At 34.8% G+C, this 23,580-nt stretch overlaps 2 protein-coding genes across 9 annotated transcripts in view; one reads left to right on the top strand and one right to left on the bottom strand.

The window, feature by feature from the left end:
• LOC104001403 (uncharacterized) overlaps positions 1-23,580 on the bottom strand; it is a 121,271-nt gene that overhangs the window by 56,574 nt on the left and 41,117 nt on the right. For 2 of the 8 annotated variants that reach the window (XM_063799888.1, XM_063799900.1), the window contains exons 6-7: positions 17,125-17,266; positions 14,832-14,942 (exon numbers count right to left, since the gene is read on the bottom strand). The exons of the other annotated variants lie outside the window; for them this stretch is intronic. The gene's annotated coding sequence lies outside the window, so the exon portion shown is untranslated. The remainder of the gene's footprint in view (positions 1-14,831; positions 14,943-17,124; positions 17,267-23,580) is intronic. 8 annotated transcript variants of the gene reach the window in all.
• LOC469373 (calcium-activated chloride channel regulator 1-like) lies at positions 1,206-21,628 on the top strand. The gene is given in 15 exon segments (XM_054684660.1): positions 1,206-1,364; positions 2,514-2,654; positions 2,870-3,017; positions 3,720-3,828; positions 5,775-5,952; positions 9,469-9,693; positions 10,790-11,014; positions 12,887-13,064; positions 14,212-14,312; positions 14,675-14,813; positions 14,816-14,898; positions 15,192-15,462; positions 16,021-16,185; positions 17,043-17,282; positions 21,288-21,628. Coding segments are annotated over 15 exon segments (2,703 nt in total).

The raw sequence follows: 23,580 nt of genomic DNA, 5'->3' as shown, positions 1-23,580 counted from the left end.
TCTACCTTTGGTCTTTGATGATGGTGACATAAAGATGGGGTTTTGGTGTGGATGTCCTTTCTGTTTGTTAGTTTTCCTTATAACAGTCAGGACCCTCAGCTGCAGGTCTGTTGGAGTTTCCTGGAGGTCCACTCCAGACCCTGTCTGCCTGGGTATCAGCAGCAGAGGCTGCAGAACAGCGAATATTCATGAACAGCAAACGTTGCTGCCTGATTGTTTCTCTGGAAGTTTCGTCTCAGAGGGGTACCCAGCCATGTGAGGTGTCAGTCTGCCCCTACTGGGGGGTGCCTCCCAGTTAGGCTACTCGGGGTCAGGGACCCACTTGAGGAGGCAGTCTGCCCGTTCTCAGATCTCAAGCTCCGTGCTGGGAGTACCACTACTGTCTTCCAAGCTGTCAGAGGTTTCTGCTGCCTTTTGTTCAGCTATGCCCTGCCCCCAGAGGTGGAGTCTACAGAGGCAGGCAGGCCTCCTTGAGCTGCAGTGGGCTCCACCCAGTTCGAGCTTCCTGGCTGCTTTGTTTACCTACTCAAGCCTCAGCAATGGCAGGTGCCCCTCCCCCAGCCTCGCTGCTGCCTTGTAGTTTGATCTCAGACTGCTGTGCTAGCAATGAGTGAGGTTCCATGGGTGTAGGACCCTCTGAGCCAGGCACGGGATATAATCTTCTGGTGTGCCATTTGCTGAGGCCATTGGAAAAGCTCAGTATTAGGGTGGGAGTGACCCAATCTTCCAGGTGCCGTCTGTCACCCCTTTCCTTGGCTAGGAAAGGGAATTCCCTGACCCCTTGCTCTTCCCAGGTGAGGCGATGCCTTGCCCTGCTTCAGCTCACACTCAGTGCACTGCACCCACTATCCTGCACCCATTGTCCGACAATCCCTAGTGAGATGAACCCAGTACTTCAGTTGGAAATGCAGAAATCATCCATCTTCTGCGTCGCTCACACTGGGAGCTGTAGACTGGAGCTGTTCCTATTCGGCCATCTTGGAACCACTCCCCCAATCCAATGAATATTAATGCCTCAGCTGTCTTAGAAAGTATGATAAATGTGTTCAGCATAATCCCCATTGCTACTTAGCAACTCCAAGATATTTTAGTAATTTACTATACAAACTTTATGCAAATATTTTGGTCTTGATTCAAATTCCTAAGTTAAGCAGATACATAACTACCTTTGGTACATTTCCAAAAGGTTTGTTTAACATGCAAAAATGGTGTTCAGTCTGAAGGTGATTCTCTTCCTATCCTTGCTTCTCTCGCCTGTATTGAAAAGCTTACTGGTAACTTTGAATAACAATGGATATGATGGCATTGTCATTGCAATTAATCCCAGTGTACCAGAAGATGAAAAACTCATTCAAAACATAAAGGTAAGAGAAAAATTTATTATCCACATATTTTTATTTCAATAAGTATTTTCAACTCATGGTGCCTAGGTATACACATTCATTGAGTGATAACTTTCCAAATTTGCTTCAACAGTATTTACCATTTATATAGCATTTATCTAAACTGTCAGATTAATACCTGCTCAGTTTAAATGTGTTTTATTATATGTTAATACTATTGGCCATTCCCCAGTGAATTATTAAAAGGCTGAACTAATATTTTTTCAACTAGTTAAGCTAACAGAAAGACATTACAGCAAGTAGAAAATTATTCTCAAATTTTATCTTCATAAAGTTACTTTTATAAAGTTTAGCTAACTAGTCTACACTTAAGCTCTAACGTTTTATCCTATACATTTTTTCAGTTGTTCATACTTGTTCAAACTCTGGAAAAGTAAAAAAATCATATGTATCTTATCTTAAAGAAAAAATTACACATTTTAAATTGATGTACCTTCTTTATTTGCATTATTCAGTATAATAAAAAACACTTTATATATATCACTTTAATATATACTGTCTTCTTTGATCCTCCCAATATCCCCATGAGGAATTCAAAAACAAGAATTATTACCCTTGTATAAATGGAGTGATTTGTCAAATCTCACAATAAGTGCCAAAACTGGGATCTGAAGCCAATGAGACCTATGTATTTCTATTTTCATTTCCACTTGGTAAAACTTTGCCTTTTATGAACACACTCCATATGAGAAGATAACTCAAAATAAATCTAGCAAAATTTTTTTTTCAATTGACATCAATTATAATAATCTACCAGACTTTAAACTCCCAATTAATCTAAACAACCAGAAGCCATTCTGTTTGATCAAATGAACAACTTTACCAACAGCCTCCCAGTCTTAATCACCTTAATCTCACCCAGCACCCTCATTTCCATCTCCAACCCATCATGCTGAATGCAGGTAAAAAATTTTAAAAGGTGGTTTGAGCATATGAAAATAAGGAGTTTACAGACTGAAGAGTTGTAGAAAAATTCAATCTATTTTTCAATTAGTTTTCCCAAAATGTTTGGGGAAAGGAAGCTTAGATTTGCTTCATCTAGTTATATATGTACTGTTATGTTCATGTCACTGTGAAATTATTACCACAAGGTATTTTAAATTTTGTCAGGAAATGGTAACTGAAGCATCTACTTACCTGTTTCATGCCACCAAACAAAGAGCTTATTTCAGGAATGTAAGCATTTTAATTCCAATGACCTAGAAATCAAAATCTGAGTACTTAATCCCAAAACAAGAATCATATGACCAGGTAGGCTATTTCTTCTAACTCCTAAACTGCTTCTTTCCTCCTGTGCTTTTAAAAACTTAATATCTGTAATTATTTAATAATTAGTAATCACTAATTTAGTAATTAAATTAGTAATATAACTTTTCTTAATGTATATGAAAAAAAGTCCTTGTTTCTAAAATCTCTTGTTTCTATTGTTTTCAAAATTTGTTTTTGTTTGTTCTTTTTCTTTTTAGGCAGATGTCATAGTTGCTGATCTTTACCTGAAATACAGAGATGATCCCTATACACTTCAGTATGGACAATGTGGAGATAAAGGACAATATATACATTTTACTCCAAACTTCTTGTTGACTAATAACTTGGCTACCTATGGGCCTCGAGGTAGAGATATCTATGATGTACTTCTGTTCTTATTTCCACTGGTGGAAAAAAATAACTCTATGTTTAATGGCATTTAAAAAAAAATTTTAAAGAAGCCAGGCACAGTGACTGACACTTGTCATCCCAACAACTTAGGAGGCTGAGGTGGGAGGATCACTTGAGCCCAGGAGATAGAGACCAGCCTGGACAACAGAGTGAGCCCCCAGTCTCTAAAAAACTAAAAGTAAAATTTAAAAACTAGCCAGGCATGAGAGTGCATACCTGTAGTCCCAGCTACTTAAGAGGCTGATGCAGGAGGATCGCTTGAGGCTAGGAGCTTGAGGCTGCAGTGAGCTATGATCATGCCACTGCACTCTAATCTGGGCAACAGAACAAGAGCAAGATCCCATCACTCAAGAAAACAAAACTAAGAAGAGAAAAATAGGTAGTAAATAATACCTTTACCTGAAAACATGCTAGTTATGCTCCTAATTATATTTCTCTCTCTCTCTGTGTGTGTGTGTGTGTGTGTGTGTGTGTGTTTAATAACAAAATGAGTCATTTATTGGCACCAACTCATTTCAACTTTTTTGGCCTAATAAAAGGCATCAATTTCTGGAGTACCTTGACTCAATTAAGTTGGGGAGAGGTTTAAGAGAAATATAGGAAACTACCTTAAAATATTGTAACTATAAATTTATAAGTGGCAGTATTCTCTCACAGGTAGAGTATTTGTCCATGAGTGGGCCCATCTCTGGTGGGAAGTATTTGATGAGTATAATGTGGACCGGCCATTCTATATTTCCAGAAGAAACACTACTGAAGCAACAAGGTATCATTGTATTGAGCAAATCTGTTTTCAAAATTTTTCACTTATGACTCTTTAATTTTCTATGCTAGGCAAACAAAGGCTATCTCAGGTAACTACCTGGGAATGTTCAAACAGTTCATTGCAATATCCAACCTGCCCCATCATGTATGCCACCAATTAATTCTAGAGATTCCACCTTGGCATCAAGATGAATCAAAAACAGGAAATAATTTCAGTATTCACAGGGACTGTGCTATAACATGTTATGGGCAGAGGGGAAGGAAAAAGCTGTAGCCTAAATCCCAAGGTATCTGAGAATAGGTGGTTCAACCCTACCCACTCTTTTGTTTGACTTGATTCATCACTTTTTAAGGTAAATCTGTTTCACTGAAATCAGTTAAGCTGCTAGAGCTCCTTTGTAAATATCATATTATACTTTTCATTTAATCTTGATCTTAAAGAAAGTACTTTTCGTAACAATAAGGTAGTAAGTTGATTTTTTAAAAATATAATTCTAGGTGCTGCAGGCACTATTATGAATAGATGAGATGTTTACACTTAGTTAAAAATATCAAGCACATGGAGTATTTAAAGAATATTGAAGAACAATGGAAGTTAATGTAATAGGAAATAAGTCTTTGCGATGAAAATGTATTTGAGGAAAGAGGGGTAATGGAAAAATGCCTCTCGTCATCTCCATTGTGTTGTTCGTTTGATCTCCGCGATGCTGCCTACAGTTTTTCACAGACTGGGCTCCTCTCAGTGCAGGACACTCATTTCTCTTAACTTCACCTACACAACTCCTCCCTTACTCAAATAATGCCTGTTCATCCTTTAAGACTCAGTTTAAATATTTCTTACTTAAATGTCTTTCCTCTCCCTCCATTTGGGGTTAAATTCCCTTAAGAGTACTCCCACAGCATGTGTGGGCTTCTCTCACACATATGTCACTGGGCAGTAATTGTCTATACAATTTTATTTTCCCCATTAGACTTTAAAATTCTTAAGAACTGCGCATTTTTTAATCCTCTGGTGTTGGACCTGGCATAAAGTAAAAGCTAAACAAAGAATGTATCAAACAACAAATTTTTGATAAATTCATGAAAAATAAATGAGTTTCCTTATAATCAGTCATAAAAATAGATATATTAGTAAAAACAAGTATCTAAAACATTTATTGAGCTCCTACTGTGTGTCAGGCACTTTCAAGCAGTGAAGTCTCATCATATGTAAGTTTAATTTTCAAGCTTACTCAAGAACTAACCCTCTGGAAAATATGACTCCCCATGTCCCTAAATCCTTGCAATACAAACTTATTAAAATGGATTAATGTTATGAAGTTTAATATTAACACAGAATGGGAGGATATCCTGCATATAAACAGAAACTTTAGAATCCTGTCCCTGTACCCTGACCCTCATTCCCTGCCAAGGACTTGACAATTATTTTTACCATAAGGACCAAATGGTTTGAATGCACAAGCCTTTTCATGCAGGGTTTAGTTTTATTTCTTCCACCAGTTTAGTGAAGTGGTGCTCAAGATATAAATTACAAAATGCTATAAACACAAAACCATGAATACCACATACAGAAATTGAAGAGGATTTTAAGCATAATATTGTCTTTCCCTTTCCTATAAATAAGCAATTCTGCTGTACCTTTTAACTCATCTAATCTTTACAACATCTCTCTGGTTAGGAATTACCATCTTTAGCTCAAAGTCACAAGGATAATAGATTTATTGATTGCAATGACCAATTAATGTTTAATAAATATGAACTGACAACATTGTGTCAGTTGAAATCGATTACAAATTGAGGTAGAATATTGTGCCTGTTTCTGTCAAAATGTAATGTTTGGTACATGATCTATGGCAGTTGTCACTGAAGGAAAAATTTTAGGATGTTGGTCTTCATTCATGATTTGCCAATTCTTCATATATATATAATCTAATTATTTCATCATAGATGTTCCACTCGTATTACTGGTTACATGGTTTTGAATGAATGCAAGGGGGCCAGCTGTATAGCACGACCATTCAGACGTGACTCAAAGACAGGGCTGTATGAAGCAAAATGTACATTTATCCCAAAGAGATCCCAGACTGCCAAGGAATCCATTGTGTTTATGCAAAATCTTGATTCTGTAAGTACCTTTTTTCCAGTTTCTCAAAGGAATCCTTGGGGAAAAAATTAATTAGAGAAGCTGGATTTTCTACTGTGAAATTATGTGTACCAATAGAAAGGCAGAAAATTACTAAGGCAATTAATTAGAGGTCATTTTCTCTGGCATGTATCAGGGTGTCTCTGGAAATTACCCTGTCTTTTCTTATTAACCTATTTCTTTTATTCAAATGTAGCACTGTAGCCTTCTCATTAGAGTCACACAATAAATTCTTAGAACACATCTCTTCCCTCACTGACTTCTGTGGACTTCTGTATAGAGTTACAATCTTACTTTTAATTCCTTTTCTAAGTGTTAGCCATATTACTTTTCTAAAGAAATTTATAATGTAGCTTTGAAAAGGATTGACATTTTAGATTTTCCATTACCTTCACACTAAAGCATACCAAGCTATTGCAAAGTGATATTGTGAAAACACATAGGGCTCTTTCTCCACTGAAAAGACTTAAGAAAAAAAAAATTCACAATTACCAATGTGTCTAACCAATTAAATAATAACACACCACAAAAAAGTTGAAAACTAATGTTTGACCTGAAATATCTGCTTTAAATATATAAAGCTTAGTGCATAAGAATAGGTACCTTGGAGTCAGATAGACCTGATATTGAAACCCAGTCTGTCATTTTAAAGCTGTGTCCACTGTGGGCAAACTGCTAAATCTGAGATTTAGTTCTCTTATCTTTTATATGGGAATTATAATACCTACTTCACATAGTCATTCGTGTTGGATTTAAAAGAGCTAATATAAAGTATTAGCATAGTGTTTAGCACAAGTTGAATGCACTATAAACTTTAAGTTTTTAATTTTTAAAATTTATTAAATATTTGAAAAATAACCAGTTGTTTATTCCCATGGATAAGTCTAATCTTAATTAATACAAACATATTGTATTTACCTAATGAACATTTCTAAACATATAAAAATATTTTAAAATATGAAATATATGAAAGTTATCAAAAACAACAAATCAAAACAAAGTACACTACCTCTAAATAGTGGGACTAAGTTACTTCAAGGAAGCAAATTTTCACATACCAAATTTTCAAAGGTATATGACATATACCTTTACAAACCTCTGCTATAGAAGTATTTGTTGGTAGTGATTGGTATTTTCATATACCAATATCAAAATACTTCTATAGACCGAGGTTTGTAAAGGCCCAGTATCTCTGATAAAATTTAAAATTCCTTTGGACTCTTGGGCATTAATGATAAAAGGCTTGACTACATTTGACACACGAGTCAGGAATGTTCCCTTTAATCTGCTAAATCTGGAGCAACAAAGGCTAGCCAAAGAGTTATGTGTACAAATAGATATCAAATCATGTGACACAAGAGGATAACTAGAATACTGTATGTACTGCCTGATCCGTACCATAAATTCCAAAAGCATTTGACCATCAGGAGATAACTCACGCTGCCTCTGGGACATAAATAATAATGAAGAAGATTATGGAGCTGAAATATGGAGGTCAACTAATTATATAAGACATGGCCCAGAGATAAAATGATTCCATTTCCAGAATAACACTAACTTCTAATTATCATAACATAAATATATTGCATAGCATCTGTACTGAGGGCATGAATTCAGAGCTACGAAAGATATGATCTAATATGCTGAATAGTCAACTCCATGATTTTGTTTCCTTATTATTTATTATTCTTCATGCCTAGTATTTACTGCATTAAGAGCTGGGAACACACATATAATTAAAGATGACTGTTCTTGAGGAACTCAGTTTATGGAGAAAGAGATATGATAAAATAAGTACATATTATTAAGTGGGAAGACATATATAGATATGAACCAAGTGTTATGAAGCAGTAACCATTGCCAACTGGAAGTCAGAAAACAGTTTCTGAACAGTGAGTTTTGAGCAGGGATTTGAGAAAAGTGAGTATGTATTTGCCAAAGTGAGAAGGGGAAGAGTATTCTATACAAAGAAACAGATTTACAAAAGCAAAGAGTGGAGTAAGGCAGGGATGCTGTGCATGATTCTGAAAGTTCAGCATTGCCTAAATTATTTGCATCATGGTCATTCAAGATTTTAACATTTATTAGAACAATTTTCTGGCAGATAACAGTAAAATAAGTTGAGAAAGTGGTGCTTTTTTCTGATTTGCACAAAATTACCATTTGGGTTAGCAAAGACCCTAATGAAAGTTTCTGGCATATTCTAAGGATATAAAGAAATCCAGTATGGTAGAAGCAAATAATACATGGTGAGTAAGAGGCAGGAAATTAGGTTGAAACAAAAAATGGGGACATACAGAGCTAAGGTGTTTGAGTTTTATCCTCTCAGTTTTAGACTGGTGATGTGATAAGTTTAATTATTTCAGGAAAGTAATCCTACTAATTGTGAAGGATGAGATAGAGAGAGTTGATAGTGGAGGCAAGGGAGACCAGTTGGAAGGCCATAGCAACAGGTAGGTAAGAGGCCCAAATAAAGGCAGTGGCAGTGGTAGGGGAAAGAGGAACCAGGTTTGATAGGCATTTCATACCAGCAAGACTTGGTTATGAATCACTGCTTTGATTGCAAACTACATTTTTCTCCCATCCAATATAACCCCATTTGGGAAATGTATCATCAGAAACAAAGCAAACTCATAAAACTTAGATAAAAGGTATTCAAATGTAATAATTTAGTTCTTCTAATTCTGAACTTACATTTGGATATTTTACTTTGGGAGGGCATTAAAATAATGAAATGACTAAAAATATTTCTTGTAAGCTGAGGCTCATCTTGCAGTAGCAAGATGAATTCCTTCTTGGAGACCACCCTAGTTTATGAGAACATTTTTCCAAGTTACTACGTTTTCAATATTTAAAAAATTTTCACAGATTCTATAGTAATGAAATATTCATTGGCAGAATTACTGGATACAATTCACCACTTGCCTCTAACAGACAAATAATTATATTTCCTCATTTTCTCCCTATACTTTCATTCCTTTTTCAGGAGTATTACTTTATGTCAAAATTTGCCAGAGCCAATAGCAATCCAGGTTGTAGAATAGCTGTCCTCAAGTTTTTGATCAACTATGAAGATATGGAACATACCTAGACAATTAAAGAAGGCCATTTTCTCTATACCATTTTTAGGAGGTAGCTAGAAATTACCACAAGCCCTGCCCCTTTTTCCTCAAACTTAATTCAAGGCTTGAGCTCCCCCAAAGTTTAGAAGGGAAAGTAAAAAGTTAACATAAGCAGTCGTGCCAGCTGCCACAATCCACCACTGATGTAACTATCTATAACCAAAAGAATCACCAAAAATCTTTACCGGTACATATTGATAGCTTTACCTTGCTTCCGTTCCATTCTGATATGCAAATGGATGTCAGAATGTTAGATTATAAAGTAGTTTTTAACTATCAGGAGATAAAATCTGTGGATGATATGTATGACAGATAACTACATATTTGATGCCTCACAAGTTATTGTAATCTTGTCTTCTAATTGATTTTTTTCCAGGTGACTGAATTTTGTACTGAAAAAACACACAATAAAGAAGCTCCAAACCTACAGAACAAAATGTGCGATCACAGAAGCACATGGGATGTAATCATGAGCTCTGAAGATTTTCAGCATTTATCTCCCATGACAGAAATAAATTTACCTCGTCCTACATTTTCATTGCTCAAGTCCAAACAGCGTGTAGTCTGTTTGGTACTTGATAAATCTGGAAGCATGAATGCAGTAAGATAGTTTTTGGTTAACTGTCTTAAATTATTTAAGTATTTAAGCTACTAGAAATATAAGTATTAAGTATTTAGGCTGATGGAAATATAATCTTAGGTTTAGTTTTGGTAACAAACATACATATGTATTCATGTTCTAATAAATTTTAGCACATAATCTTATATAGATAAGTACTAGAAGACAATATGCCAACAGAAAAATGTTGTAGGCTGGGTGCAGTGGCTCACACCTGTAATCCCAGCACTTTGGGAGGCCAAGGCTGGTGGATCACCTGAGGTCAGGAGTTTGAGACCAGCCTGGCCAACATGGTGAAACCCTGTCTCTACTAAAAATACAAAAATTAGCTGGGAGTGGTGATGCACATCTGTAATCTCAGCTACTTGGGAGGCTGAGGCAAGAGAATTGCTTGAACCCAGGAGGTGGAGGTTGCAGTGAGCCAAGACTGCACCACTGCACTCCAGCCTGGGTGACAGAGATTGGATTATGAATCATTTTTATTCCTTAACTTTTAGTTCTAACTAGAAAAATTATAGCCAAGCAAGAAAATGAAAATCATCCATAATTCTGTCATTGAAAATATGATACTTTAGTCTTTTCTTTGCTAATGTATTTGTTTTCCCTCCTCAAAAATATGATTATATTTTATATAATGTTTTATAATCTGATGTTTTTTACTTAATATATCTTTAATATTCCCCATGAAAAAAATGATTCCATGACATAATTTTTAATGGCTGTATAACATGCCCATACTATAATTTAGTCAAGCAATCTCCTGTTGTTGGACAGTTGGGAGATTTTCACTTGTTATTTTTTAAATGAGCATCTTTGTATGCATTTATAAAATTATTTCTTTAGGAGAAATTCCTTAATATACAATTAAATAAAAAGGTATAGATTTTTAAGGCTTTTTCAAGTATAACTGAATTTTTAAGATTTTCTTTAAATTTTTTAAATAAAATGAAGAAGCTAAATTTTAAAATACAACCAATCAATTATTATCATGACCTATGGTCCATAAATGGTTTGCCGTTCATTAATCCATCAAGATTTGGAGATTCTTGTGAGTTATTCACAAATCTTTTTCTTACAGGAAGACCATCTCTTTCGAATGAATCAAGCAGCAGAATTGTACTTGATTCAAATTATTGAAAAGGGATCTTTGGTTGGGTTGGTCACATTTGACAGTTTTGCTAAAATCCAAAGTAAGCTCATAAAAATAATTGATGATAACACTTACCAAAAGATCACTGCAAACCTGCCTCAAGAAGCTGATGGTGGCACTTCAATTTGCAGGGGACTCAAAGCAGGATTTCAGGTAAAATAAAAATATTTTTTAAATATCATTTGCCATTTACTATTGCTTTTAATTTTCTCCAGTTACCTTTGAACAAAGGGCATGAGTTCATGGGCCCCTCAATTAATAATATTATGACCTGATCAAGGTAAATCATTTATGGGAAGAAAAAAATAGCCTTTCCTACTGTTTACAACTAGACCCTCTCTGAGTATGGCTATTCCAATGACATACTCCTGAGGTGCTAAGTTGCACTGGGGAGTGGTTAAGTAAGTGGGGAAAATTTCAGCCTGCACACAATCATGATTTTATTGGGGAGCTCCCCATTTTTCTAACACTCCCACAGTCTGAGTTTCAAGGATCAGAAAATAATGCCAATGAGGGGATTATGGAAAAGGGAAATTAGTAACATTTCCATATGATGGATAAGGAAAGCCCCAGTTTATCAAGTTAAATTGACATTTAAAAATCACAAAGAGGCTGGATGCGGTGGTTCACGCCTGTAATCCCAGCATTTTAGGAGGCCAAGGCAGGTGGATCACCTAAGGTCAGGAGTTCGAGACCAGCCTGACCAACATGGTGAAGCCTCATATCTAATAAAAAACAAAAATTAGCCGGGCATGGTGGTGCAAGCCTGTAATCCCAGCTACTCTGGAGGCTGAGGCAGGAGAATCGCTTGAACCCAGGAGGTGGAGGTTGCAGTGAGCTGAGATCGCACCATTGCACTCCAGCCTGGGCAGCAAAGCAAAACTCTGTCTCAAAAATAAATAAATAAATAAATAAATTACAAATTTTAAAAATTAAAAAAAATTAAAAGTCATAAAAATAAGCCAGGTATGGTGGGTCATGCCTGAATCCCAGCACTTTGGGAGTCTGAGGCAGGCAGATCGCTTGAGCTCAGGAGTAGGAGACCAACTTGGCCAACATGGGGAAATCTTGCCCCTACAAAAAATAAAATCAGCCAGGCATGGTGGTGTGTGCCTGTAGCCCCTGCTACTTAGGGGGCTGAGATGGGAGGATGGCTTGAGCTCTAGAGGCAGAGATTGCAATGAGCCACGATCATGTCACTGTACTCCAGCCTGGGCAACAGAGCGAGACCCTGTCTAAAAAAAAAGAAAGAAAAAATAATAATAAAGATATAGGTAGCTCCATACGCAATATAGTACCAAACCTAACAAACATAGATTGAAGTTTAATGTAATTAAAATTGTGAACTCAAAAAATAGGGAGCACCCTTGGAGCACTATACCCAATTGCCTCCAGTACTCATTTGAATTCCTTCCAACCTAACTTTCATTTAAGCCTATTTATTGTCATGTTTTAAGTCACAAAAACAGAAAACTACTTCCTTCACTGACCTCTCTTTGCCTCAAAATGGAGATTGCTAGTCTTATCCAGGCCATTGATTAATACTACATCTCAACTTTCCTCTTAGTGTCTATTTGTGATGAAATGTGTTAGTTTAAGAAGGCAGGAAATCCTGAGTAAGAAGAACAGGTTTATTCTTATTTTAAATATATTAAGATATGGGCCAGGCATGGTGGCTCACGCCTAATCCCGGCACTTTGGGAAGCAGAGGCAGGCAGATCACCTGAGGTCAAGAGTTCAAGACCAGCCTGGCCAACATGGTGAAACCCCATATCTACTAAAATATAAAAATTAGCCAGGCATGGTGGTGGGCGCCTGTAATCCCAGCTACTTGGGAGGCTGAGGCAAGAGAATCACTAGAAGCTGGGAGGTGGAGGTTGCAGTGAGCCAAGACTGTGTCATTGCACTCCAGCATGGGCAACAAGAGCAAAACTCCATCTCAAAAAAAAAAAAAAAATATATATATATATATATGTATAAAGATATGACATTCTATAATTAATAACCTGGCTTTTTCATTATCAGGCAATTTCCCAGAGTAATCAGAGTACTTTCGGTTCTGAAATCATATTACTAACAGATGGGGAAGATTATCAAATAAGCTTATGCTTTGGAGAGGTAAAACAAAGTGGCACAGTCATCCACACCATTGCTCTGGGGCCGTCTGCTGACGAAGAACTGGAGACCCTGTCAAATATGACAGGTAAACCTTTGGCATATAGTTTGAATAAAAAATAAATTTCTAGTCTCTCCCATTCCAGGGGTTCTTTCTCTATAAATCTGCTCAAAATTTTCATATCCTAAAAATTAATCTTTGTCCCTTCTTCATCCTTCAGATTAAGTTCTTTTCCCTTTCTTCCACTTCATACACCAGTTTTTTTCTAATGTTATTTAACATTTGCTGTCTTCATTCCCCGCCCAGTTTCTGCCAATGCTACTAAACAGAAACTTATTTCTCTATGGTTACTCAACTGGAAGTCAAAAATTATTGCTTAATTCCAAAATACTAGAGATTTTGACAATCTTCTTTTATAGATGAGGAAATGGAAACCTAGAGAGTGCAAATGATTTGCCAAAGGCCATAGAGTCCTGATTCTCAATTCAGAGCTCTTCCACCGTACTACCCTATTCTTGCTTCACCAAATCTTGCTGAATCTTCGTTTGGAACATTTCTGTATTTCATCTTTCTATACAATCCTTCTACCACTGCCATTATAATCCAGCCCTTACAATTCCCTGACTGGGATACTTCAAGAACCTTCCAGCTTATTTTTCTGCCATTTATCAGTTCAATAAATATGTATTGACTGTTGTATTTGTGGCAGTCACTTGCGTTAATTCTTGCCCTCTGCAATCTATTCTTTCCTAACTCCTTACACCTAAGTAATCTCTCTCTTCATTAATTTCTACGTTATTTATTTCCTGCACTTAATTTTTAATTTATTGTAGACTGTAATTCTCTAATTGTTTTGGTGTACCTTAGACCCAACTAGAAGATAAACAGCTGGTTCAGAACTATCTTAAATTTCATTTTTATAACATTGTTTAGTGCTTAGACCAGCTTTACCAATGCGGCAGGCACTTACATTTGATGACTGATTGATGTAAAAACAATACAATTTGGCCTGTTCTTTAAAGTTTCTTTTATTCTTACTTATCTTTCTTATTTTGAGCAAGGTTTTAGTTATTATTGTAGGATTACATAAGGGACACTGATATACTGAAAGTTCATAAAGTGCTGGGAAGTTCATCTTTTGTAAGTTTAAAACAAAATTTTAAAATAGATTTTAAAGTGTATTGATGAGAGCAAAATAACAAATATGACTTTTCCACTTAAAATTCGATTTTAGGAGGACATCGTTTTTATGCCCATAAAAACATAAATGGCCTTATTGATGCTTTCAGCGGAATTTCATCTAGAAGTGGCAGCATCTCTCAGCAGGCTCTTCAGGTTAGTGTAAAAAAAAACTATTTTCTTTCTCACAGTTGTAATAAATTTATATTATCCTAATTATTAACTCCTATCTCTCTAATAATTCTTTTGCCTGAAAATATTTCAGATATGCAGAAGAAAAACTTCCTTACTGAATTTGATTTTCCATAACACTTAAAGCCACATCTTCTCCCGAATTCTTCTATTCTTTAGAATTAGGTATCCTTTTCATTTGGAAAATTCTTTAAAATAACTCTTAGTTATTTTAATTGAAATCTTAAAAACAAACAAAATTACTCTAAACTGACTAAACTCGGAAATTTTATTAACTATGATAACAAATGGATTTCATGTGTTTGTTGTTTTTATTTACCGAACAGTTGGAAAGTAAAACTTTGAATATCCCAGCGAAGAAATGGATAAATGGTACAGTGCCTGTGGATAGTACAGTTAGAAATGATACTTTCTTTGTTGTCACATGGACGATACAAAAGCCAGCAATAATTCTTCAAGATCCAAAAGAAAAAAATATACTACCTCAGATTTTCAAGAAGGTGAACTAAATATTCGGTCTGCCCGTCTTCGAATACCAGGTATTGCAGAGGTAGGTCTATTATTTTATGTTCTCTAAGCTTTCTTAATCAATTTCTATTTTTAAAAGATAAAAATAACATAGATAACATCTTATACATTGCCAATATTAAAATGATGACAGATCATCTGTAATAAAGAAATCAAATGGAATAATTAGGGATTCATATTCATACTATTTACTAGTTTGTGAAATTCAATATTAAAAATCATGATTATTATTCTGCTTAAATAATTTTGTATTCCAAACAAAAAGTAGGAAAATATTACCAAAGCTCTCAGACAGATTCTTTTTTAATGTTTCAGACAGGCACTTGGACTTACAGCGTTCGAAACAATCATACCAAATCTCAATTGCTAACGGTGACAATGACCACTCGAGCAAGAAGCCCTACCACACTCCCAGTAATTGCAACTGCTCACATGAGTCAAAATACAGCTCATTACCCTAGCCCAGTGATTGTTTATGCACGAGTCAGTCAAGGGTTTCTTCCTGTTCTGGGAATCAATGTAACAGCCATTATAGAAAATGAAGAGGGACATCAAGTAACACTGGAGCTCTGGGACAATGGCGCAGGTAATAAGAATCTACATCAACTTCCACTAAACTTAAAATCCTCCTACAGTTCTATGACCTAGAAGTCAATATTTCCTGTATTTGCTAATGAATCATATGTTTAAGTAAATGAAATTTAATCCTAATGTTTTAAAAACTTTTTTCTCAGTTATCTTGACAACTCATAGACATAGCACTTACGCCATTTTTAAATTTTATGAACAATTTTGCTTTTTCCATGGAACTTAAGAGCACAATTTTTCTCTATTTTCATTAATGTCAGTGTTTCATATATGCTTTCTTCAGTTGCTTTTTCTTATTTTGATAAGTATTTTTTATGAAATAATAGTAACAGCTAATATTAATTGAATCCCTTCCATGAATTAGACTTTTCCAAAAACACAGAGTTAGCAAGTGGCCCAAGCTTTCAACCAAAATAGTCTGATTCCAGAATTCATGTACTTAAAACGCTGTGCTACATACTATCTCCCAAATTACTAACATTATCAGTGTTCATAAACAGATATGACTGTCATTTTTACTTTATTGTATGACTAATTTTTACATTTCATTATCAAGGTGCTGATTCTGTCAAGAATGATGGCATCTACTCAAGGTATTTTACAGATTACCATGGAAATGGTAGATACAGTTTAAAAGTGCTTACCCAGGCAAGAAAAAACACAGCTAGGCTAAGTCAACAACAGAATAAAGCTCTGTATGCACCGGGCTATGCTGAAAATGGTAAGTAGCACTAAAATAGAAATGTGTCACTTGTTTAGATAAATTCCATACGGCAAACATTGAAAATATAATGTACTACAGAAAGCCCAAGTATATAACCTTGTAATCATCTGTATGTTTCAAAACCATGTTGATATAAGTAGACCTAGCATAGACCTATGTTTCCACATATTTTGTTCACATCTCCCTGAGTTCATTTCATTTACATTGAAAAAAAAATTACTGAGCACCTACTATATTGCAAGCACTGTGCTTAGGTGCTAGAGCTACAAAGACAAAACATAATCCTGTTCCTCCAAGAATTTGCAGCCAAGTAGTAGAGACAGAGAAGTAAAAAGATAGTTTTAACATAGCATAATGTTTCCTCATCAATTTTAAAATATGAATAAACAAGTGTTTTGTCAGTAAAAACTGTTACTTTTTCAATGTCTGCCAATCAATATTAAGCCTCTACAGCTGCAAGATCAGCTTGCAAGATAATAGGCACCGCTGCCGGGCGCGGTGGCTCACACCTGTAATCCTAGCGCTTTGGGAGGCCGATGAGGGTGGATCACCTGAGGTCAGGAGTTCCAGACCAGCCTGGCCTACATGGCTAAACCCCGTCTCTACTAAAATACAAAAATTAGCTGGGCGTTGTGGCGGGCGACTGTAGTCCCAGCGACTCGGGAGGCTGAGGCAGGAAAATCGCTTAAACCCAGGAGGCGGAGGTTGCAGTGAGCCGAGATCACGCCACTGCACTTCAGCCAGCCTGGGCGACAGAGCGAGACTCCATCTCAAAAAACAAAACAAAACAATAAAAAATAAAATAAAAGAGTAGACATGGCAATATGAAATATTACACAATTTTTTCTTGGTAGGAAAAATTATACTGAACCCATCCAAACCTGAAGTCACAGATGATGTGGCAGGAGCTCAAACAGACGACTTCAGCAGACTCACCTCTGGAGGGTCGTTTACTGTATCAGGAGTGCCTCCTAATGGTAATCATTCTCAGGTGTTCCCACCTGGTAAAATTGTAGACCTCGAGGCTAAGTTTCAAGGAGATCATATTCAACTTTCATGGACTGCCCCTGGCAAGGTCCTCGATAAAGGAAGAGGTAAGTTTGACATTACGTTTTAAAATATACTAAAAGAAATCCCATTGGCTTTCATTTGCTAAGAATTTTCTAATGGCCCATTTATAAATAACATTTATGAAGTGTCTACTATAGGCCATTTTTAAATTATTTTCAGATGTGAAAACTAAAGCTATAAGAGTTGATTGGACCAAGTTATTTCTATATTTAGTAACTTACAATTCTAACCCAGTCATGTCAGATTCTGTTATGCCAAACTATCTGTCAGAAATTGAAGCAGCTTAGAAATTACTTTGAGAGGACAGTTAACAGCTTTCTGTTGCATTATCTTCTCCCCAAATTTTAAGTATTTCTGTACTTGCACAGTTTCATTCATTTATCAACTTTCTGTTGAGCTTTCACACTATTAGAATCCTAAGAAATGATCCATACTCTCAACAGTCAATTAAGTACAGAAGACACACAAGTAAACAGATAATTACATAAAGTATAATAAGACATAAGCTTTTATAAACAGAGAATTATGTGGCAACCCATAGATGGGCCACAAACCCCTAGTTAGAGGTTAAAATCAGAGTATATTGTAAAGCCTTCCCAGAGAAGACTATCACTGAGTATTGAAGAATGAGAGTAGTTACCCAAGATAAGTGAAGGTGTCCACAGAGAGAGATGTTCATGTGCACAGAAATTCACTAGTTTGAAAGATTTGTTCATGGAGTTTGAATAAAGTTCAAGGTCAAAAAATCTCATTTATTCAAAGTTCCTAATGATAAATGACCCTCATTCCAAAAAGTTTAAATTACTTCTGTCATTGCTTGAAATTTAACTGAATTCAATCAGTATTTATTGAATGCCTACCATATTCCAGTATTACATAGGTTAGTAGGTTTTTATGGGATAATGCCAGTCTTGCTATTTTCCCTTTAAGATTGGGAAAATGAAAGCAATATGCAATATAGATATACATAATAGCTCAGAGATTGCCAGTGCTAAAACACCAGTGTTCCAGTACTCTTTCTCCTGGATTACAATAAACCCCATTGTACACTCTCAAAAGAAAAGATGCTTCTTAATCTTTCACTCACTATATAGCATTTTAAAAGATGCATTTCTTATTATCATTATTATACAAGGAGAATATCATTCTAAAGTCAGAGGAAACATAGAATATGCACAAACAGAGCTTTTGTATTTCAATGTTGAAAATCTTATCATGACAGCTTTTCGCATACCTTATTCTCTCATCCTATGACCCTTAAACATATGGCAGAATCAAAAAAAGTGAAAAATACCATTGCCACTGAAAAAGCCACAAATGAAATTTCTTAACCAAATATTTAGTTCTATAGTGAATTCAGTAAAAACCAAGCTTTCAGTTCAACATTGGGTTCATAATAAATATCCCTCATGCTGATTATAAGAACTAAAAGTAGGAGTAATGTATAACCACAAATGCCTAAAATAGGTGGCATCTAATCTTTGTCTTTCCTTAGGAAAAATAGGAAGAGGTAGTGGTACCTGTTAAATGTTACCTGTAGATATTCCAAAGGTAAGATAGTAGCAGTATCTTAAAGAATAAATGAACATCTATATAATCTCAAATGAAGCACTTAAATTACCTGGGACACAATTTCCACACCTGTCAAATATACAAATTAGATTAGATTACCTAAAATTACTAAAACAAGTAGATATAATTCAAATTTTTTATGATTTTCTAATTTTATCATTTTGGGTGTCAACAACTGTATTGTTGGCCAAGTAATTAAGGAGATCAAATACATGTCAACACAGGACCAGGTACCCTGAGTGATACAAAGAGTAAAAAACATAGTCTTTACCCTCAAAAATAATAAGATCTAATCAGAATGAAAAGTTGAACCTCTACTAAACTATCTGAAAAACTCCATTCCATGAAACAGAAGTTCATGAAAGAGAGTCATCAGGGTGAATGAAATACTTGGACGGAACTTCATGCAGTTGGGCTTGGTTGGACCTTAAAGAATGAGTACAATTTGCATACATAGGGAGAAGGAGGTACATTTTGGAGAGAGAAAGAACAAAATTATATGATCAAGGTCAAGAAAGCAAAATTTCACAATGGAATATTCTAATTAAAATAAGAAATAGGTGGAGAGAAGAGAGACAGAGAGACCTACGTAAGTGGAACACAAGGTTTTTGTGAAGAGTAATAGAACGGATTGATAAGGCCTATTTAAAAGGAAACTAAATGTTAAGCAGAGGATCTGAATTCTTTTTAAAAATACACTAAAAGTTATTCACCACACACTTGAAATACCTTCAATATTTCATGGAAAAGTTAAAAATAAAGTCCTTACTCCAAAAAAAATCTGGTGTTTTATTTTTCATCACATTTCAGAATGTGAGAATATATTTTTACATGAATGGTAGATATCAAAAAGCAGTGTAGAAAGAAACATTTATGTTGGCATCTTCTTTTCCTTTCTTGATAAAATAACAGCCAATATTTCAAACATTTATTAATTTACCATTTATTAAATTGTAGTGAACATGTTTCATGCATTATCATCTATGATTCTTACCACTAGAATAGTAGGCACTCAATAAATATTGGTTGAATGATTTGAATAACTGAATCCCTATTTTAACAGATAAAAAACTAGAGATAAGAAAACTTAAGTCGGGGTGCGGTGGCTCATGCCTGTAATCCCGGCACTTTGGGAGGCCGAGGTGGGCGGGTCACAAGGTCAGGAGATCGAGACCATCCTGGCCAAAATGGTGACACCCCTTCTCTACTGAAAAAAAAAAAAAAAAATTAACTGGGCATGGTGGCGCATGCCTGTAATCCCAGCTACTCGAGAGGCTGAGGCAGGAGAATCACTTGAACCAGGGAGTCAGAGGTTGCAGTGAGCTGAGATGGCACCACTGCACTGCAGCCTGGCGACAGAGCAAGACTCTGTCTCAAAAAAGAAAAGAAAAGAAAAAAAAAAGAAAAGATATCTTAAATAAATTTCTTTTTATGACACAGCTAGCAAGTAGTAAAATTAGGGTGCTACTCAAGGTTTGTCTAGGTCCTTAACACATATTTACTTTTATTTTTTATTTTCATATTTTTAAATTTTTAATTTTTGTGGGTACATGGTAGGTGTATATATTTATAGGGTACATGAGATTTTGATCCAGTCATGCAATGTGAAATAGTCACATCATGGAGAATGGGGTATCCATCCCCTCAAGCATTTATCCTTTATGTTACAAACAACCCAACTACACTCCTTTAGTTATTTTTAAATGTATAATTAAGTTATTTTTGACTATTGACTATAGTCACTCTGTTGTGCTGTCAAATAGTAGGTCTTATTCATTCTTTCTAACTGTTTTTTTGTGTCCATTAACCATCCCCACCTTCTCCTGCCCAGTCCCCCACTACCCTTCCCAGCCTCTAGGAACCATTCTTCTACTCTGTATGTCCATGAGTTTAATTGTTTTGATTTTTAGATCCCACAGATAAGTGAGAACTTGCGATGTTTGTCTTTCTGCTTAGCACGTGTTTAATTAGTACACATTCCAGTCTCTCTGCCTCCTTTTGCTGGTTATCCTTATCCCTGTTTCCCACTCCATTTATCATCTCTCTTTCTCCCCTGTCCTATTACTTCCTATTTTAACTTAATAAGAAATGACACAGATATAGGGTACTGAATATCTTCGCTATACTAGAATACTATTATGTTCCTTGTTCTAAATTAAAAAGTAGATCCAGCTCCTTATATTTCTCTCCCTAAAAAGGAAAATAGAGTCTGGCTTTTTTGTACCATATGATTTTGAATTAAAATTTCCTGGGATTAGAGAACTCTGCATTTTAAGAAAAACTGTTCACACATTTGTCCTTACAATAAAGATGGAATAACCAGACAAAAACTAATGGGATTTCCATAACTAAAACCTAGTGTGCATTTCTGATAGGTTTCTAAATGTAAAGCAGTGTGGTGGTAGCAAGGCATCCTAGTGATTTTAATATATCTGAAGTATCTATTTGTTTTCCAGCTGACAGCTACATTATAAGAATAAGTAAACATTTCCTGGACCTCCAAGAAGATTTTGATAAAGCTGCTTTAATAAATACTTCTGGTCTGATACCTAAGGAGCCTGGTTCAGTAGAAAGTTTTGAATTTAAACCAGAACCTTCTAAAATAGAGAATGGTACGACATTCTATATTGCAATTCAAGCCATCCATGAAGCCAATGTCACCTCAGAGGTTTCAAACATTGCACAAGCAACTAACTTTATTCCTCCACAGGAACCCAGCATTCCTGATCTGGGTACCAATATTTCTGCAATCAGTTTGGCAATTTTTGGATTAGCTGTAATTTTATCTACATTTTAAACTAGAAATTATATTAGAACTCAAATTCAATGTTATACATACTTGGTAAACATTTATTTAAAATTTAATTTACTATACTTATTGTCTATTATAAAGCTCATTATAATATAAAAGTGAAGTACAAAAGTTGTAAGTTTCCTAATTACTTGATTAATTAATACTATTTGAGTTGTTAAATGTTAATCAAAATGAGTATATCATTTCCTGTCTTTGAATAATCCACTCATTAATTTTTAATATGAAAAGATATATATTTGTACTCGTAAGCATTTTAAGAAACATTTTTAAAGTGTGCTACAAATTCATTTGGTGTACTAACATCGAAATGTATCCAAGCCATTTAAAAAATATTTATATATACATAGTAGCAAATAGTTTTATAGATTTATTTGTATCGCATTTTTTATTACAAATGAATATTTCATGTTTATATAAGCTGTAATCAAAAAGTACTAGTAGTAGTAGTAAGGAAGTCAAATTTGTTTTTTTATCATTGATTATAAGTGGTATATTTGTTTTTTGTCATTGATTAAAAGTGATTTTAGTCCTAGGCCTGAAATGACTAGCAAATATCATTTTCTGTATGAATTGTGGAACATCACAATAAAGTTATCTCTATGCTGATGCCATCATTAGGTCCTAAGACTATTACCAAGAAGCTTGATTGAGACAGGGATTTTTCTTTTTCCTATTGCTGTATTCTCAGCATTTAGAATAATAATTGACACATAGAAGATATTCAATAAATGTTTTTTAAATAACTTAGTGAATACTTTCATAACTTCAAAAAAAATCCAAATTTGACCTCATTACATTAAAAAAATACCACAAACTATCATGTGCACTTGGTATTATGAGGACTTCATATAATGAAAACTAAATCCCTTAATAACATTGTTCAGAACCAACACATAAAGTTTCAGAAAGTTAACTATTAATAGAATTTATAAAGTAATAAAAGGTAAATTGAGCTATTAATATAGCAATGGAGTGATTTTTCTTAGAGAGAAAGACAGAGAAGGACATATTGGTAGAAAATTCTTTGTTTACAGACAAGAAGATTATTTAAATCTCTTTAAATATCTGAAAGGATGATGCTGTATATATCTGGAAGAGTCAAGAAAAAAATTATAAATCATTAGCAAACCAAATCCAGAAAAATATATGAAAAATAATAATATATCATGACCAAGTTGACTCTATCTCAGGAACCCAAATGTGATTTAATATTAGAAAATTAAAGTAATTTGCTACATTAACAGTTTTTGTTTAGTTATATGATTATCTCAATACATGCAGAAAAGCGTAATTCAACCATCATTCTTCAGTCAAAATGAAACCTATGAAAACTATTAACCTGATATTTTAATCTTAAAGTCAAAGCCCTCACCTTTTAAAAATAAACAAAAACGGCACTAAATCTTCAAGTAAAGATGAAAAATTATACATCAGAGGGTGAGAATTCTAAAGTTCTAGGAAAATAAATCACTTAAGAGTCAACAAATAATAAAAAAAATATTGATTATGAAAGCCTCAAAGAGTCAAGAGATAGTTAACTGATTCTTAATACATGGTCACTATACTGAATAATTTATAGAGCTTTAGAAGTTAATGAGGGAAGATTCCTATGCAATAAAAAAAGAATAGAAGATACAATAATTTGAAAGAAAGATATGAAATTGTAATTTTGTACAGGTGAGATGGAAATCCAATAAAATCAACAAATAATTAAAATGAGAGAATTATGAAAAATTCCCAGATACAAGATCAATTTACTAAAAATCAATAGCACTAGTCTGATATATACAGAGCTTTGAAGTTGTCACTCCCAACCTCACAACAAGAAAAAAAAAGCTGAACTGAAAAATAAAGAATTCTTCGTAGTTTCATCAGAAAGTTGAAGTCACACTGCAACCTGCTACAAAAATATTGGAGAGGCAGAAAAATACAGA

Source organism: Pan troglodytes, chromosome 1 (genome assembly GCF_028858775.2).
Source record: "Pan troglodytes isolate AG18354 chromosome 1, NHGRI_mPanTro3-v2.0_pri, whole genome shotgun sequence".
Lineage (NCBI taxonomy): Eukaryota > Metazoa > Chordata > Mammalia > Primates > Hominidae > Pan > Pan troglodytes.
This window is presented reverse-complemented; position numbering and strand designations above follow the sequence as displayed.